An 18,016-nucleotide genomic window follows, 5' to 3' on the forward strand; every position below is an offset into this window, starting at 1 on the left:
CTACACAAAAAGACATTTGGAATTTTCCTCTTTTAATTTGTTTCTCTGTGTGTTCATTTCGGGTATTGCTTGTTTCGTTTATACATGAGTTAGGTTTGGATTAGAACAAACATTATTAATGTCAATTGGGCTGTGAGGCTGTGGTGAGGGTAAAGTAAAAAAGCCACAAGAATGTACAATAATCGTAATGTAATGTTTTATTAATACATATACATACACATACACATATGTGTATTACATAAGTAAGTAGTAGGTAAGTTTGTAGAGTGAAATAAATTCTAACGCCGACGCGCTCCGTTCCATCTTTTACGTATATCCGTTGCTACGACAATTCACATTTAATTCATTAAGTATTGTATTTTAGCATCTGGGTTTCTTGTTTTTTTTTTATTTATTTTTTAGTTTTTGGGGGAGGGGTGGTTGGTGCTGGACCTCTCTTAGCCACGTTTGCCGCGCTTCTTCTTTGTATATATATTTACGTATATGTTTCATTTAAAATCTATAACATTTAACTTATCTCTTACGTACTGTCGTCTGTTTGTTTCTTTTCTCTTTTGCAAATATTCTCTTATTGTTGTTCATTTATACTCGATTTTCATGTAAAATACATAAATATAAATATATATATGTATATATAGGGATTTATGTATATATATTTATCTGTTGAACCTTATGCGCTAGTTACGTATACATCTTGTGAAGGTTGCTTGGTTAGCCCTTAAGTGAATCGAACTGAAAATAGTATAACACACAATATCTCGAGCACAGCTCGGTTGCAGTATCGACAATCGATAATCGATAATCGAGTGTGTTATCGGTGTGGGTAGCATCTCTATTCAACTTACGAACAATTAACGAAAACGAGATCAAAAGCAATTTCGCATGCACAATAAACGGGGGCGATGAGTACGACCCGACGATATCAAAGAACTCTAAGCTCTATAATTCTAAGTGGAGACAAAACGAAACAACAAAAATTGCAACTAAAATAATAACACAATTCATTCATTCGTTTTTCTTTGATTTTTTTTTTGTAGATTTTTTCAAAACCAATAATTTATTCGTTTTGCCGGAGCAAAATTTTTGTTTTTGTTTTTGTTTTTCTGCTTTGTTGTTGTCAGATAATCTCATAAACGCTTTTCATTAAACTAAACATAATAAAAATAGGATTTAATTTAGTTTAAAAAAACTTTAAAAATTACTTAAAGAAAACAGCTTCACGATTGTTGTTTGTGTTTATGTTTATGTTTGTGTTGTTGTTGCACGCTTAAAAAGCCTTAGACGAAAACTAAACAAATTAATTTAAAATTAAACAAAGTTAACTAAAATTGCATTAATTTTAAGCACGAACTATACACATTCTTTGTATTATAATAACTCTCTCGTTTTCAAGTTATTTTTATTTACCTTTCTATTATACCTTTTTTGTTTTTATTTATATATTTTTCATATTCTTTTACTTTGCTAACAAATTCTATTTATATTTAAGTTAAATTTTCAATAGTTTTGTTTTAAGTAATTTTTATTTTTGTTTTTTTCTTTTTTTAGTTTTGAATTTCAATTGGTTTAAAAACGCGTCTTACAAAAATTCATATCAACAGAATTTAATTTTTACTTTTTAACATTTTGAGTATTTAATTTAATTTTCGAAACGTTTTTATCCGAAAGAAAATAATATAATTTAAACATAGCAGTAAGCAACAAAGGGGATTTCTTTTATTTTATTTTTGTTTTTGTTTTTGTTATTTTTTTGGGGGGTTTTTGGGATGGGACAGGGCTCAGGGCTCGTAAACAACATGTGAACCGAATTTTTGAAAAATAAATTTGTTGCTCGTTTTAAACATAAATCTTACGCGGGCAAACAATTCTCAAATTTAGGTTTTAGTTTACTTCTAACACTCTTTGTGGAATTTAAATTAAATTTGTATTTCGTATTCGTATGCATAGATTTACGTATGTATGAATCTAGGTAAGTAGATTTCTTGTATTATTCCCACTACTTTTATATTCAATTTTTAGTTTTTAGTTTTTGTTTTTGTTTTTGTTTTTGTTTTCATTTACTTAGAGTCTACGAAATTTATTTGTAATTTTTGTTGCTGTTTGCTGCTTTACGTATTTTCGGTTGCTTTTCAAACAATTTGAAATAGTTGCTTTATGATACCATACAATATCAATATGATTATTGAATTATTGAATTAATTTAGGTTAAGTAAACGGTTTATTTGTTACAATATTGTTGCACTGGATGGGATGCAGCAAGTTGAATTCGTTCTAGTTCTGATCTAAATGCCCGCCCTGCACGGCCGCCGCCGCTGCCGCTGCTGCCGCTGCCTTTTGCGCCTGCGCCTGCTTCTCCTGCTCGTTGAGCTCCTTGATCGCCTGGATCTCCTTTTTCAACTTCATTCGTCGATTCTGGAACCAGATCTTAATTTGTCGCTCTGTCAAACACAGCGCGTGCGCCATCTCGATTCTCCGTCTGCGGGTCAGATAGTGATTCGTGTGGAACTCCTTCTCCAGCTCGAGCGTCTGGTAGCGGGTGTATGTCTGTCGGCCGCGTCTCCTCAGACCATTTGTGCCTGTTGAACACAATTGCAATGACAAATTAGTAAAACTTTAAGAACATTCTAAGAGTAAGTTCATTATTAGATATTCAGGTACATTGACAAAGCAAGATATCTATCCCAATGCAGTGTATTCAAATGCCTCGACAAACGAAGACAGCGAGTGTGGGTTCAATTGCCTCATTTGGCTTGATTATAAACATTTCAACAGGCACATTAAATTGAAAAATCATTTCGCAAAATTTGCAACAAAGATCATTTGTTTTGTGATGCTTGTTGTCGTTGTAGTTGTTGTGCTGTTTTTTGTCGTTGTCCAAAACATAAATATAAATTTTTCAGCAACGATCTGCAACATTTTGACGTAGGTTGGCAACAAGAAACCCAAACAAAACACAGCAACGAAAAATACATTTCATTTTTATAGCCAATGGCTGTTGCCTCTGAGCTCTTAGCTCTTAGCTCTTAGTAGTTGCCTGTTGGCAAGCTCGTAGCTTGCAGTTGCTGTTGCTGTTGCTGCAGTTGTATCTGTATCTTGAGCCGCAGAGATCGTTACTTTAAATTGAACGTTTGCTGCTGTGCTGCCGCCGAGCGACGTTCAAGCGGCTGTCAGTTGAGTTGCACGTTGCATGCCGCACGCTGCACGCTGCACGCTACATGCTGCATTCGGAATATGCTGACTGTCAGGCTTTCAGTTGTCTGCTACTTAAATTGCAGTTATGCCATTGTAATGCAACTTTAATTGGCCAAGCACAAAAGTCGCCAACAACACATGGAATGTGTTTGCACTTTAACGATTCCCGTATGCCTCCCTCACTCTACCTCTCCGTCCCACTCTCACGCTCTTTGTAGGCTTTGCTATTCTGCCGTGTTAATCTCTGATTTTAAATATTTATGAAGTTTAATTTGCCTCAAGTGCAATAACTCAATTTTATGTGCACTCACACACATTCGCATTCTCGACTGCATTATGCACAATCAGAAGAGCACACGAGCTGGAGAGATTTTATCAGATACTCCACTCTCCTTGCGACCTGCTGCCAATGGACAATGTTAAGTAACTTTCGCATTTTATTGGGGCGGTTTGAGTCTGGGCCTCGCCCGAGCTGGCCCGAGCTGGTCCGAGCTGGCCCGGTGCGGCCCGGCCTGGCAAAATGTTAAGTTAAATATTATGAGCATTTATTATGTTATAAATTTGGCCTAAAGGTATTAACAAATTTATGCCGACACGAAAGTCATAAAGTGAAAACGCATTTATCTTTCACATTGGCTCATGTACGAGTATTCCAGCATGCCAGCATGCATGTATCTGAGCTGTCTTCATTTGTGTTTACCTATGTGTGTGTGCCCAGACACACGTTAAATAAATGGCGAGAAAATTTTATAGACAATAAAAACGATATGAAAATAAAATTTCCACCATGCAACAAAGAAATTATCTACTTATATGCGCAGGCCATATACATACACATATGCACATATGCACATGCGTATATATATTTATTTTTTGTGCAAAAACATTTATTTAATTGGAAACAACGCAAATCGACTACAAAACATAAACATTTACATAAATTGTTTGGAAATCTGTGCATTTTGGGACTTATCTGATGTGGGAGGAACAGATAAGTCGTCAGATTGATGGCATAATAATACTTACGTATATGGAACATGGTGAAATATCTGTTTTTTATTGCCATGCAACTTGAGCTTTAAAGCAATTCAAATGTCATTTAAGCTAATTTCACTGCATAGGAAACTCTCTATTGACTTATGTAGAAACTATTTGCTGTGATCTTTAGACTAGACAGATTGCACTTCGACTTAATTTATTATTATTTTGAATTATATTTTATTTTATTATTTACTTGAACAAATTAAAATTTCTTTAATTGAATCTTTAAATTATTTTCATTTACTAAAGTCTTTATGTAGTAAAGTTCTCAATGATTTTATTATATTGACAATGATTTATTATATTGACTCAATCGTGCTGTTGCCAATCAAACTTATCTTTTCTGTTTTGGTTTTCTCATGGTATTCAGCACTCTCAAGTCCCTCAGCTCCCATCTGGTTGCCTTCAAATGCAGAAATACAAATGAAATGGCAACCCGTAAGCGCATAAATAAATTTATTTAGCACTAAACCTGTTTGCTGATTAACTTAAGTCTCAGCGCTTCACTTGGCCAGCCCCATCGGCCTTCTCCAGCGCCATTTCATTCGCTGGCTCACTCGCACGCTCTATCTGGCGCGCTGGCTGGCTGGCGGAAGTCCTGGCGCATGTCCTGTGCCAGTGGAATACATCACGCTGAGGTTAGCAAAAGTTTCATTTTGTTTAGGAGGCAACTGGCAAGAAGGCGGCTCCCGAGTCGCTTCCTGCCAGTACGTGCGTTGAGCTCAACAATTTTAAATGGAATTTGTCACGCGCCTGCCACAGAGCCGCCTGACCCCTAATGCTACTCCAACTCTACAGATATATATATATATTTATATATATAAATATATATATATATATAGATATATATATGCAAAAATAAACTTTTTACCAAAGTTTGCTTCTATATTTTTTTCCATCTTTGGCTTATTTTTTTCGGGGCTCACTTTTTTCTTCAGTGCTGGCCAAGTTTTAAATTTATTATGCGAAAAAGTGCGAAATTCATTTTGCTGCCGCGCTCTTCTTCTACTTCTTTGCTGCTGCTGCTGCTGCTGCCACATCTCCTGCTGCGCCACGCCATTTTCTTTTGTAGACTTTCGGAGCATTTTTGTGTATTTCTAAGTACATAATTTAAATGCTGGCATGTGGAACGGAGGGGGCACGGGAGGCAGGACTTCAACTAGACAATAAAACTTTCTATGGCAAGGCGCGAAATTTTCTTAGATTATTTAGACGAGTGCAAGCCTTAGAGCCGAGGGGAAAGGGGAAGTGGGGAGCGCCGTTGTCTACTTGAATTGTTAAGGCACACTCGTATATCTATCTGCCTCTGAGATACAATTTCAAGGTTCTGTCTGCGCGGCTGATGGCTGATTTTGGTTTTCATTTGAGCGCGGGGCGCGGAAGCAGCGCTACTTGCTGGATAGCAGCTGCGCCCGGGTGCCCAGTACGTGTTGTATTTTTTAACTTTAATTCCTGCGGGATTTAAAGTTTTGACAGCTTACGTGTTTGCCTTTGCTGCGAACTTTGAACCGAGCGCGAGCGCCCAAAAAGCAAGAAAGAAAGACACAAAAAGTAGAGCCCACGTCTTTGGCCAACTGCCACACAGTAGCTACATCTCACTCTCTCTACCTTCGTGCGCCTCTCGCTCTCACTCTCTCTCTCTCTCTCTGTTCGCGTCTCACCCTTGGCCGGGACGTTGCCAATAAATCTCCAGGTGACGGTGACTCCATGTTGCATGCGGCGCATCGTGTGATCTATGCTTCTATTATAACTATTTATATACACACAGATACACGACTACAGCTACAGATACAGATACATGTGGTGAAACAGGCCCAGCTACACGCACCAGCAGTGCGCATGTGTGTGCCATACACAGTTATATACAGGCTGGCAGGCAACTACTTATATCTAATTCGATTTCCCAGCTCCCAGTGCCAATGGCTCCCCTAAACGCTACCTACAAACCTCCTCTCTACCCTGCTCCGCCCCTTGATCTAATTTATGTTTTGTTTTGTCGTCGCTCCTGCCTTTGCCGGCACATAAAATTGTCACGCACGCGCCCGCCACTGGCCCAAAAACTGGGAAGAATCCATCGCGGTACACGTCTCGTCCAAGGTCTGGGAGTAATCAAGCAACAGTATTTAAGTGTAATTCGCTGGAATTACAAACGCTTAGCTGGAAAAGGGCTGAGCAGAGCAAAAGTAGTTGACTTTTATGCGATAAAGATCAGATCTGAGATTATTAGAAAAAAAAGAGAATCTTTTCTTTAAAATACTTTCTAAACTTGAAACCCAAAGAATTTTGATTCATCAGAAATTAAAGAATAAATATTTATATGCTGACCAAAAGGAAATTCAAATTTAAGTATTCAAGTCCAGTAAATACTTTAAGTATTTACTATTTGTTGTTCTATAATCCAAATTGTTGCTTTAGTGTACCACATAAATTAGTTGACAATTTCAGTAGTTTGTTCGTAAGTTCCACAGCTGTTTGTTTCGCTTGAACGGGTCCAGGCTGATTCCTGTCCTGTTTCCTCGCAAGCTGGACTCAAGGCCAGACGCAAAAGCTGTGCCAAAGTTGCTCAACCGGAAATTGTTGGACAGAAACCCTTTGTGGCCATAAGGTTCGCATACGCACACACATATAAAATCAATACAAAATCGATTAATTGAGTGTGTGATGGCCTCTCTTCCCCTTGCTTATTCCGATTACAACAACTCACGCTTTTTGTTCGCAATTTAATTAAATCTATTTTCGTGCGTGTCGCTCGTGGGCGTGTTTTCACCTTATAAGGTATACATATTTGTATGTATGCGTATAAATATCTATGTACTGCCCGGGTGTCGATAAAACAATTAAAGAGGGACGTACAAAAGCCTCAGAAAATCAAGCCGAAAGCTGATTGCGAGACGGAAAACTAATTTTCCGCACTGCCAATCGAGTCGCACTAAATCTGTCAATTAAATTGGCCGCAGGGAGTGCGATTCCCAGTGCGTATAGTGTGGGTGAGTGGCTGAGTGGCTGAGTGGGTGAGGGTAGCCGCTGTTTCCTCAGACGTGATTATGGTCTATGCCTATGCCGATGTCTCCCTACAGAATATTGATGTTTGCGGTGGCAAATGCGCAATTGAGTTGCAATTGCGAACACGAACGCAATCTTCGAGATACACAGTGCCGGCTGTATCAATACATACGTACGAATGTGTGTATATGTATGTGGTTTTCAAATTTTGAGCTACACGTTTGGGGTGTGCACAGCTGCACAGACACACACACACACACGCACACGCACACACCTTTCAACTGCATCTTGCGGATATGCAGCCAAACAATCGGAATTTCAATTTTTCTCCAACTCATATCCTTGCAACAGTAGCAGGCAATCAGCTTTTAATTGCACACACACACATACACACACAGATACAGCTATCTGCATATCTAGGGGAGCTCTGCTGACACTTTGGTAATTGACTTTGTTTGAGTTTGGCGATTTATACCAGCGCTGCAGAACTGCACTTCAAAGCCACTACATTGGGCTTGGCCCAATGGCTTATTCTTTCTTATTCCCAGCACAAGTTTACTTGGCTGCCTGTGCCCATTCTCATGAGCCCGAAATGATGTGCCAAAGATGATTAAGCGTACGTATATGAGCGCACTAAAGTGCCTTCCAAATTATCTGAAACTGAGCATAATTGTGGTCCCAAAAATTCACTTTGTCGATGGGGCCTGCTGGGCTTCGAATCTGCTCATGCTTCATTTCGCTGGAGAAATTGCCGCGTCGATAAAATCAGCTTAACGGACGGACTTAGGGCTCAGCTTCTTTTTGGGGCAACTGCAGCTCACGCATTCTTTCTTCTTTTCCTTCTTTTTATTTTGGCAATTTTAAGGTGCAAGCGCAACGCTCAATGGCCGCCTGATGGGGGAAGGGGTTGATTGCAGTCAAAACTGGTTTTAACGGCATGGCGGCAACTGGTGCTCACGCATGCGCAGGACACGCGGACAACCACTTGCCCAGACGGACATTTTGCTCGTCATTAAAATAATTCATTGCCCGAGCTGCCGTTGCAACAGGTAGCCTCCTGTGCACGACCAGACCAACGAGTGATCAGTGAGCAGCGATCAACAATGACCGAGGGATAAAGGCCACGAAGTGCAGCCTGCATTTAGTTTTGAGTTATGCATTGAAGCTTTTACGGTACTGCAATTTAATGAAGTTCATTATAAGCGTTGGTTGCAGCAGCCAAACAGAATGGCTGCTTTATTACTCTACTAAGTATAAGCTTTATACATCATTAGATATAGTCAGTTTTGTGTGATATCGAAATCTATCGTAATAGAGATGATCATTAATCAATGCACAGATTATTCAGCACATCTTGAGTCAATCTTTCCATAACTAAATATTGTCTACAGTTCATCTTCAATACGGGCTTAATCAAATTCATGCATGACTGAATATGTGAGGTCGTATGTTATAAATTTTCCATTAAGTTGTTTCACTTTCAAGTTGGATGCGATGAATTGGCCGCCATGTTACGGCAATTAAAAAAACATTTGAATAGACAATGAATACATCAGAAATTTATTGTCGCTGCTTGAACATGTCTTCTGCGTATGGCTGTATTGGATTGTGCTGGGTTGTATAATAATTCCGTCATTGGTTGACTGAAGCTCCAGATGACGACTGACCCAGTGGCCGAGGCTGCTGAAACGCTTCGAAGCGTCGAAGCTGAACAAAAAGCGCTGCGGGCTTATCTTAATAGCTCAATTAATGAGAGCCGTGAAACGCCCCAACAAAATACGAGAAATAGATATACAAAATAGAAACGAACCAGAAACAGAAACAGAAACGGAATGAAAAAAACGAAAACCAAAAACCAAAAACAAAACTCAATTTGAGCACGCAACACGCCATTTCCATATTTCCATAGATATAGTAGATACAAAGATACTGAAACAAGAGATACATACATAGATAGCAATAGAGATAGATGGGCATGTGTGAGTGCGTGGAACGCCTTCTGCTGTCGTGCCTTCATTTAAATAATCAACGACTCTATTTTGGCTCGATTCCATGGACAACCGACAGCTGGCGGGACGCGCAGAGATATATCTACAAATACTACAAGCGACTCTTAACAGTTCCCGCATGGGCAGAAGCACAAGCAAAAGCATTTGGAGAGAAGAGACGCGACTATAAAATGAAGTTATTCGGCAGCAGGCAGATCAAGCGCCAAATCCAAAGACCAAACTCGATGTCGGACATTATAAATAAATAAATAAGTGGCACGATGTCAAGCTGTTTCATATCGTGGAGCAGCATCGGCAGCAGAGGCGGCAGCAGCTGCAAGGGTGTGGAGCCAAGAGGGGAAGCTGGCAAAGACGATGGTGATGTGAATGTGGATATGGATGTTGATGTGGCCAGTGTCCAGTTTTGGCAGCGATATATTTTCAATTTTAGACTTCATTAGACAAAAACTAAAAACGCACAAATAAAGCAACAGCAACAGCAACAGCAACAGCAAGAAAAACAGCGTTCGGCTCTGACGCAATCGACAGCTCTTGATGATTATCTGGGAGAGTTATGGGAGCTGCTAGAAACGGAAATGTGCAACATTTCCGCAGGCTCTTCAAATGTTTTTGCCCAATAAAAATCAGCGCAAGTGTCAAGCATAAATTACACTGTGCAACAAAATGGCGGCTCGGGCTGATAAGCGGCAGATGCGATTATTTATGGAGCGAGCGCCGGCGGTGTGGGGTTGAGCGTGCACGCAAGGCAATCTTTGAGATACATTCCGTATCTGTATCTTTTAATTGCATTTGAGTGCGCCCCACTGATTTGACACGCCCACTCGCTTAACAGGCTGCCGTTTGGCTTTTTTTCTCTTGGTTTTTTTGCCGTTTGCCTTGTTTATCGTTTCAGAGAATCGCATCGAATGCGTTTTTAATTGCTTTTTCAATGGTGTTGCCAGCTGCGGCGGCCATTTGCAAGGAGAACGCCTCGCTGCCTTATCAGATGCCTCACTTGGCCCAGAAAGAGATTTTAAACTAGCTACAAGTTTCATATGAGCTATATAATTAGCTTAAAGTTCGCAGTGAGTTACCTTACACACCTTAGCTCATATTACACAGATGAGTGTGTGTGTGTGGTGTGTGTGGCAACTGCAACTTCATTAAGCGCGCATAAAAGTAAACAAGCTAAAAGTGTCGGAATTTCACACATAATTGGCACTTGAAGTTTTATTTTTATTTGCCACCCAAAAACTAAACGACAAACTTATGGTCCAAATGTGTGGGAGAGCCACAGCCAGAGAAAGAGAGGGGCAACAAGGGAGGGAGGGCGCCCTGGTAGCCTGTTGAGAGCAGCTGCTCCCTGGCAAAAGCCAAAAATTTCTTTTTCTTCTTCTTTTTTTTCATTGTTTCTGCTGTTGCCCTGTGCAAAAGTGAAAGTTTAGTGCAACATTTCTTTTAGGGTTTTCCTCTTTTTGCGCGACTTTTTCAACTCGAGGCTAGCCTGCTGCCTTTTGCCCTTCCTTTAGCTGGCTGCTAGAACGTGTGAAACTAGCAGTTAATTTCGCTGGCTGCGGCGTTCATATTCCTATTGCTGCAACCGATTCCTATGCGCAGTCCTCTGCTTGTAGCTATTCCTGTCTCGTCCATTTTCACAACTTGCCTTCCACATTGACTCCTCTGTGTGTGGGTGTGTGAGTGCAGGCGAGTTTGTCGTTTGGAAGATTTATGCTCAAATTGCTTTTGCGCAAAATCAACAAAAACAGCTATAGACGGCCAAAAGCACAATGGGACAGATATGTATTAAAGTTGTTATAAATTTGAAGCATTTTAAATTAATATTTTTCAATATTTACTTTGCTTTAAGGTATATTGTCTAAGTGTCTAATTGTCTTTTCAAATTTCCATAATTTCATTGTTGCACTGTGCGATTCACAATTTCATTAAGTTGGCCCACTGTAGCCTCAGCTCATGCAGTTGTTCTCAATTTTTGGCCTCAGTGACGCAGTTGCTGCTGGCTGCGCACTTTTGTCATCGTGTTTCGTGTGTTTCGTAATCAATAACATTTTCGCAAGTGAATTACATGCCATTGTTTTTGCTCTGGTGCCCCAGCCGGAGAAGCGGTAGCAATTCAGCAGGCTGACAATGGGCCAGCGGCAAGTGCTAAAGTTCAAAATTGTATTCGAGCTCCATTGCGGGCCCCCGCCACACTTTCTTTTATAGATTTATGATGCTTTATAATGAACTTGTAAAGTAATTATGCGCTGCGACGCGCTCACTCGTGTGCACCACCTTCGAGCACCACCCGGCTCATAACTCAGTCGCAACCCTTTTCAAAAAATGGCTGTCGTCTTTTTCGCGCGCGCGAGTATGTGAGATTTTTCACGGGGCAAGGCAACCACCCACTCAGCAGCCGTATCCCAACCAGCCATCCTGCCATCCTGCCATCCTGCCATCCAGCCACCGCTGCGTCTTGGGCCGCCGTTTACGCTTGTAATTACACGCTTCATTGTTGGCCTTTGCGCACACGGGCCAGGCAGCGTCCTGGTCGCATCCTTGAGCCCACTTGGAGGTAAGGGCACGAAGGCTGGCTTCATTTTCATGTTGTTTCATCGCCTCACTTTGGTGTCGTATATCTCGTTTCTAATTGGGTTTCGTTGTGCGCTGAGCGCGCTAATGTCAACCTTGTTGTCTTGCCCACTCCCAGTGCCAGACAGCCAGAACCGAAGCAGGAGCTAGTAGCAGCAGTCCCTATTCCAGTCTCGAGATTCACTTAGCTCATGCACATGCAAAACAAAACGTACTCCAAAAAGGCAATACCCATGCCACCTACACCTCCTTTTTCATAGTGCCATTAAAAGTGGGCGGCTGGGCGTGGTGTGGGTGTTCGTATGCTGCTTGAGCATGCAGGAAACGGAAACGTTAAGCTTCGTCGCTTCTTGGGCTGGCTCTGTCGCCAGTCTGTGTCTTTGTCTTCGTCTCTGCTCCACAGACACTCACATGAGTGTGTCTGTGTGTGTGCGTGGCAAGAAGCTGGCTGTGTTGCCTGCTGAATTATGTTGCATGCTTTTAGGTGATTTAGCTCACGTTCGTATGCAGAAACGTCTGCAACGCTTTGGTTTATGTTTTGTTTAACTAATATTTTATAAAATCTTGCTCGAAATTATGAACTGCCCCACTCCCGCCCCACCCTCTCTCTCTCTCTCTCTCTCTCTCTCGTTCTCTATCTACCTCCCTGCTTGTCTAGCTGGCCACAAGGCAAAGTTTCTTTATTTTGCTGCTTGCCAATTTCACACTCTGCCAAACGCTGCTGGGGCAGCCATAAGTTACACCCGATAGCTGCCCCGGAAAGGGGTCAGCCGGTAGAAGCCAAGAGTCTGGCAACAGCAAAAAAAACAAAAGCTGGCCAACTTTGCTGCCCGCCATTGGCCGAGCATAACGTATATTGATCTGTAAGATCTTAAAGACTACAACAGCAAATTTTGTTGCTTGGTAAACATATAACACAAACTGTTGTAGTTCAATTTAAATGTCTGTAACTAAAAACAATTTATCTTTGAATTTTATATTCATAGAATCTATATATATGACTCATATAATCTATTTATATGGCTAAAGTTGTTAGCCACAATAACAGAAATTTAATTTACAATATTCATTTAATATTTATCAATATGTCATAAAGATTTCATTCTTATTTATGTTAAAACTTGTTATTATATTAAAACTTTTTAACTTTCAGTTCCAATATTTTCTAGATTTTCCAGTTCATTTTCTTGCCTTTTCTAAAAGACTCCATTTCACCTCTATAGTTTATTGTATAGTTTTCATTCATTTGTCAATATGTGCATCAGAAAGAGCTTATATTTTCAAGCATCGCTCCATCCATGAAAGTTCCCAAAATTATTGTTCGATGCCTGACGCGCTTATTAGGCAAAGCGAATGGCGGCTGTCAGTCATAAATCAGAGGCAGAGATGGAGTCTGGGGCGGCTCAAGAGTTGCGACAGTTTATGGTGCACGGAGCTCAAGAGTTTTAAGACTCTTTTCACATATTAAAAAATCCCTACAACGTTTTGCATAAAAAATAAAGCACACACACACACACATGTCTCTCTGGCAGGGTGTGTGTGTGACATCATATCGTATATTGTCGCATGAATTTACGTGACCATATGTTGTCGCTGGAGCGCATAAATTCCAAGGGGCCACAGACTGGGCGACGGCTTCAGTGTTAACTCTCAAGTGGAGCTTCCCCTAGCCGCCAAGCCATTCTCCAACCTCCTCCGCACTTTTGAACCCTTGCAAGTGTTGATATTTTACTGAGTTTCTGCATATGCAAAAAATTTATTGAATTTAATTTGAAATCGCATAACAGCCGGCGACAGCTGGCACTGCGATAGTCTGTTACTTATGTGCCCACTAGTATATCATTCTCGGGTGGAGCCGTAGATCCGTAGATCCGGCCATTGATTCTATACGTAAGCCCGCGCTGGGCATATGAATATTTAAAATCGCATTTGGTCGCGTCGCCTAATGAAGCTGCGCGAAATTCGTTTTTAATTGCGACTGAAAATCCCGAAGATGGCGACCAGAAAAATTTGCTTTTAATTGCTGGCAAAGGCGGGCAGATGCCCGGCAAATGCCCGGCCCGGCATCCTGCTTGGGCACTTGTGTTTTTTAGTCTTTTGTCCGCCCCCAAAACTCGATTTCGCAGCTAATGGAAACTGTTGTTGTTGGCCTGGGCTTGGTCTGTGGCTGTGACTGCGGCTGTGGGGCTCGAAAGTGGGTGTCGGAGTTGAAGTCGGAGTTTGAGTTGGAGTTGCCGTCGACATCGGCAGCGGCATCGGCACAGCAGCCAATTAAAGGCATGACATAAATCCAGATGTGACTTGTATTGGGTGTTTCCGCCTGCGGCCCACATTCTCTCTCTCTGACTGCAGCACAAAAAAGACAGCGCCAAAAAATGTTCAAGATTGTTGCGAACAAAACAAAAAGTCGAGGAAAACTTTGCAACAGCGCAAAAGGTGGCACAACCAACCCAACCAAAGAGCCAAACAAACCAACAACCAAACAACCAAACAACGAACAACAAACCAACGAAGCGGCACTCGCTCGCTTTTCATGCTCACGCCCGTCGTTTCATTATACCCTGATCCCATTAAAAATGGGAAATCAGGGTATAATGGTTTTGTGCAAATGTATGTAACAGGCAGAAGGAGGCGTGGCAGACCCCATAAAGTATATATATTCTTGATCAGGACGACAAGCCGAGTCGATTGAGCCCTGTCCGTCTGTCTGTCTGTCCGTCTGTCCGTCTGTCCGTCTGTCCGTCTGTCCGTCTGTCCGTCTGTCCGTATGTGTGAACGCGTGGATCTCAGCATCTATAAGAGCTAGAGACTTGAAATTTTTTTTGTAGGTCCGTGTATAGCACGCGCAGGTCAAGTTTGTTTCAAATATTCGATAACTATTCACATTTAATTGTTATCGAATAAAAACATTATTGAAATGCAGTAAATAAATAATATCTCGAACGTCTTAAGAGCTAGAGCTTCCAAATTTTGTATTTAGTCTTATGTATATTTTATGCAATTTTGATTTTTGTTGGATTTTGGATACCGGCTCCAAATTCCCCCATATTCTTAGAATTTAAGTTTAGTTGGAACTAGGGCCATTATGTAAAGGCGTTTGCATCTCAACCATGCCAATAGGATATGTAGATCATATGCTGAAAATTTCATTAAAATCCATTAAGTAAAACAGAAGTTATTAAACAAAACGTTTGGCTAATTTGCAAAAGCACATGTAAGCAGCGCCACGCGCACGCATTTTTCCTATGCGTGTGCACACATACATTCAAATGCGTGTTTTCTTTTCTATTCCAAGAATTGAAATTGCGATTGAATTGTGCTGAATTATTGCTGCTACTTATGTTCAAATTTGCAACGTCTCGCGTAAGAAGGATAGTGGCTGCGTTGGTAGAGGCGCCGCTCGTGTGCCGCTTGGGCCGGGTTCGAGACCAGTGAAGATGAAATGTTTTTTACTGTTCTATTTTTTTTTTTAGTTATGAAGTGGCGGTGTTGGTAGAGTTTGTGCACGTTGCGCAAATAATACGGGTTCGAATCCTGGTCTCGCAATGTTGATTTTTATTTGTTTTCTTTTTTTTTTGAATACTCGATACAAACTACGGAAAATTTAAAAAAAACTCAGAGGACTGGGATCAGGGTATCTCCTAGTCGGGCACCCCGACTAGAGCTTTCTTACTTGTTTTACAATGTTTTTTTTGCAGGCTGATTTTATTTTTATTTTTTTTGTTTTGTATTATTGCATTGTACGAGTATTTTTCTACTTGAGTTGGCAGCTCCGCCTGCCCTGCCCTGGCCAAGGTTTCGAGTGTTGTTGCCTTTGCTGTTGTTGTTGCTTTTCCAACATGCACTTCACTTGCTGGCAAAAAGAAACCGCAGCTTATGCTAGTTGTAGCTGCCTCTCTCGCCCTCCCGCTGCCGAGCTTCGGAGCTTGTACCGTTGCGCACCCAGAGCTGTACGACTTCGCCTTGGATGCTCTCGCCTTTCCCTTGAGGGAGGACTGTGAGCGGGCAGCCCCTTGTGTGCCGCCACATTAAAATTCTTCCCAGCCGAGACCGAGAAAGAGAAACCGAACGGGACTGAGAACGAGAATGGGAATGAGACAGAGGCAGCGACTCAGTCCGATTTCGAGTCCAAGTTAACTAATTTATGTCGGACGACTTGGAATTAATGAATAAATGGCGGGGGCGCTTAGACGAATGGCCAGGCCATGCTTGGAAATATGTAAATTACTTGGCAAAAACAAAAAACAAAAACTTCAGGAAAAAACACCAACAACAACATTGAAAAGAACAAGAAATTGTTTACACAAACATGCAAGAAATGCCACACGCAATCTTCGGAGGGCAATGAAAACTTTCCTATTCTTCGCATACCATTTATAAAGTGCAAATTACTAAGGGTTCGCCTCTGAGCAGTATATGAACGCTCGTTAGAAAATATAAAACTTTAGCGGCCCTAAATTTCGAGTGTATCAAGAGATTATTTGGATCAGCATAATAATGACAATTTTTAATAAGCAGCAAGAGCCTCAAGAGGAATATTGTCGTAATTGCTCCTTTAAGAAAATCCTAACGCATAGCTGTATTTATTTTTTAGGCTTGTGTCTCCCATCTCTCACACCTAACACAGCGGAACAGCATTTGCCAAACTACCCTGAAGATATATAAAACGAAATATTTTTAAATTATGTAGAGGACTCGAAAGCGATTCTTCAGAAATAAAGACATCCATGATTCAATCACATGTGATATAAATAAATGTATGTAAGCATGAATGTATGCAGTTATAATTAATTATATATATTATAATTAATAATTACAAGATAAATACCTAGCTGTGCTGACGAGCACTATAAAGTGTTACACTTATTATTTGAATTTATTGTTAATTAATGATAAGATTTCAAGTAACGCGTCAGGAACCATTTGGGCCTTATGTTGCTGCCCTTATTAAAACGGTGCCATCTTCTGTTGTCCACAGCTACAACAACATATTCAGAAGCAGCAGATGAAACCAATAAAATTAATAATCATAATTAATATGATTTCTTCTTATCGAGGCGCGCAATTAAATTTGCCAGACATAAATCGAGCAGGGTCCGTCCATGTTCCCCTCGGTCCTGGCTGTGCGCCATATTAAAAATGCCCGCATTTGTCGCCCAAAGAAAGTTTGGCAATTAAATTGGCCCAACACATGACGACAATGGGGTAAACTGCAAGTGGATAGGGCGCCAGGAGCGAAGTGGCGGGATTAGGGGAGTACTCTGTACAAGAGAAGTGGCTCACAAGACGCTGCCCGGGCATTATCTCTGAGCAAACAGACATGACAGCGAGCCACAAATAATAAATCGCATAAAATATAATTATGAAATTTGTAGCTTGTTTGCTTGCTTGCGGGGAGGGCGATGGGCGGGCAGTAGATTGAGAGGGGGCGGGAGCAACTGGGCGGAGCGAGCCCTCTCAATGCAGTGCACTGAGTTAATACGCGACTGTAATTAACTTGTGATTTATTGGTTTAAGTTTTTAGCGGCGTGGCAACGCTTCATTGAGCTGCCTTTTCTTTTATTTTCTTCGTTTTTCTATCCCACTCCCTTCGCCGTCCATTCTTTTCTTTCATTTTGTTTTCTTTGTCTCGCTGCTCGTGGTTCATTTTGTGAACTTTCTCCGGGCGCTGCTTTATTCGCAACAAAATGTCTTAAAAGTAAAGCTAATTTATAAGTGGTCGTCCCACCCACCCGTTGCCCAACTGACACCATCCACCCGTGCCGCCCACAGCCCCTTTGGTGGCCGCCCACCTTTAATATTAAATGTTACACCAGGGACACATTTCGATGAAATATTTCGTAAAAAGTGTCTACGAGCGAAAAATGCGAGCCTGGGCCGCTCCTATTCTCAGCCAGTTTCACCTTTGGCCAACGTCTTGGTTTTTTGGACCTTGAGTCGCGTTTCGGCCAAGCACAAAACTTTCTCCTTGCGGCATTCATGAGCTCCGGCTCCAGCTACCGTACCGGGCTCGGCTCCGGCTCCACGCCTTCGCCGGCAGCTCACGCACGTGGCAGCTGGATGCGGCGCAGAGGAACGAAAAGCAGAGAGGCTGAAGATGCTGCTGGCATTCTATTCTGGCTTCATTGTTGTTGCTTTTGTTTTAGCGCCCGCCAGCCTGCGTGCCAGAGAGAGAGCGATAGAGAGGGGTTGAGGAAGAGTGA

The 18,016-nt window shown here is 41.4% G+C and overlaps 1 protein-coding gene across 4 annotated transcripts in view; it reads right to left on the minus strand.

Annotated features, from left to right (window-relative positions):
- Nucleotides 1-1,592: 1,592 nt before the first annotated feature.
- Nucleotides 1,593-18,016, minus strand: part of LOC111595201 (homeotic protein ultrabithorax) — a 91,265-nt gene continuing 74,841 nt past the window's right edge. For 2 of the 4 annotated variants that reach the window (XM_023308830.2, XM_023308813.2), the window contains one exon: nucleotides 1,595-2,576. In XM_023308830.2, coding sequence (XP_023164598.1) covers nucleotides 2,272-2,576 — 305 coding nt within the window. In that variant the 3' untranslated portion in view covers nucleotides 1,595-2,271. Of the gene's footprint in view, nucleotides 2,577-18,016 lie in introns of all 4 variants that reach the window. The other 2 variants (XM_023308803.2, XM_023308822.2) reach the window with 2 other exon arrangements.

The sequence above is a fragment of the Drosophila hydei genome, unplaced genomic scaffold (assembly GCF_003285905.1).
Source record: "Drosophila hydei strain 15085-1641.00,03,60 unplaced genomic scaffold, DhydRS2 tig00000063-arrow-pilon, whole genome shotgun sequence".
NCBI lineage: Eukaryota > Metazoa > Arthropoda > Insecta > Diptera > Drosophilidae > Drosophila > Drosophila hydei.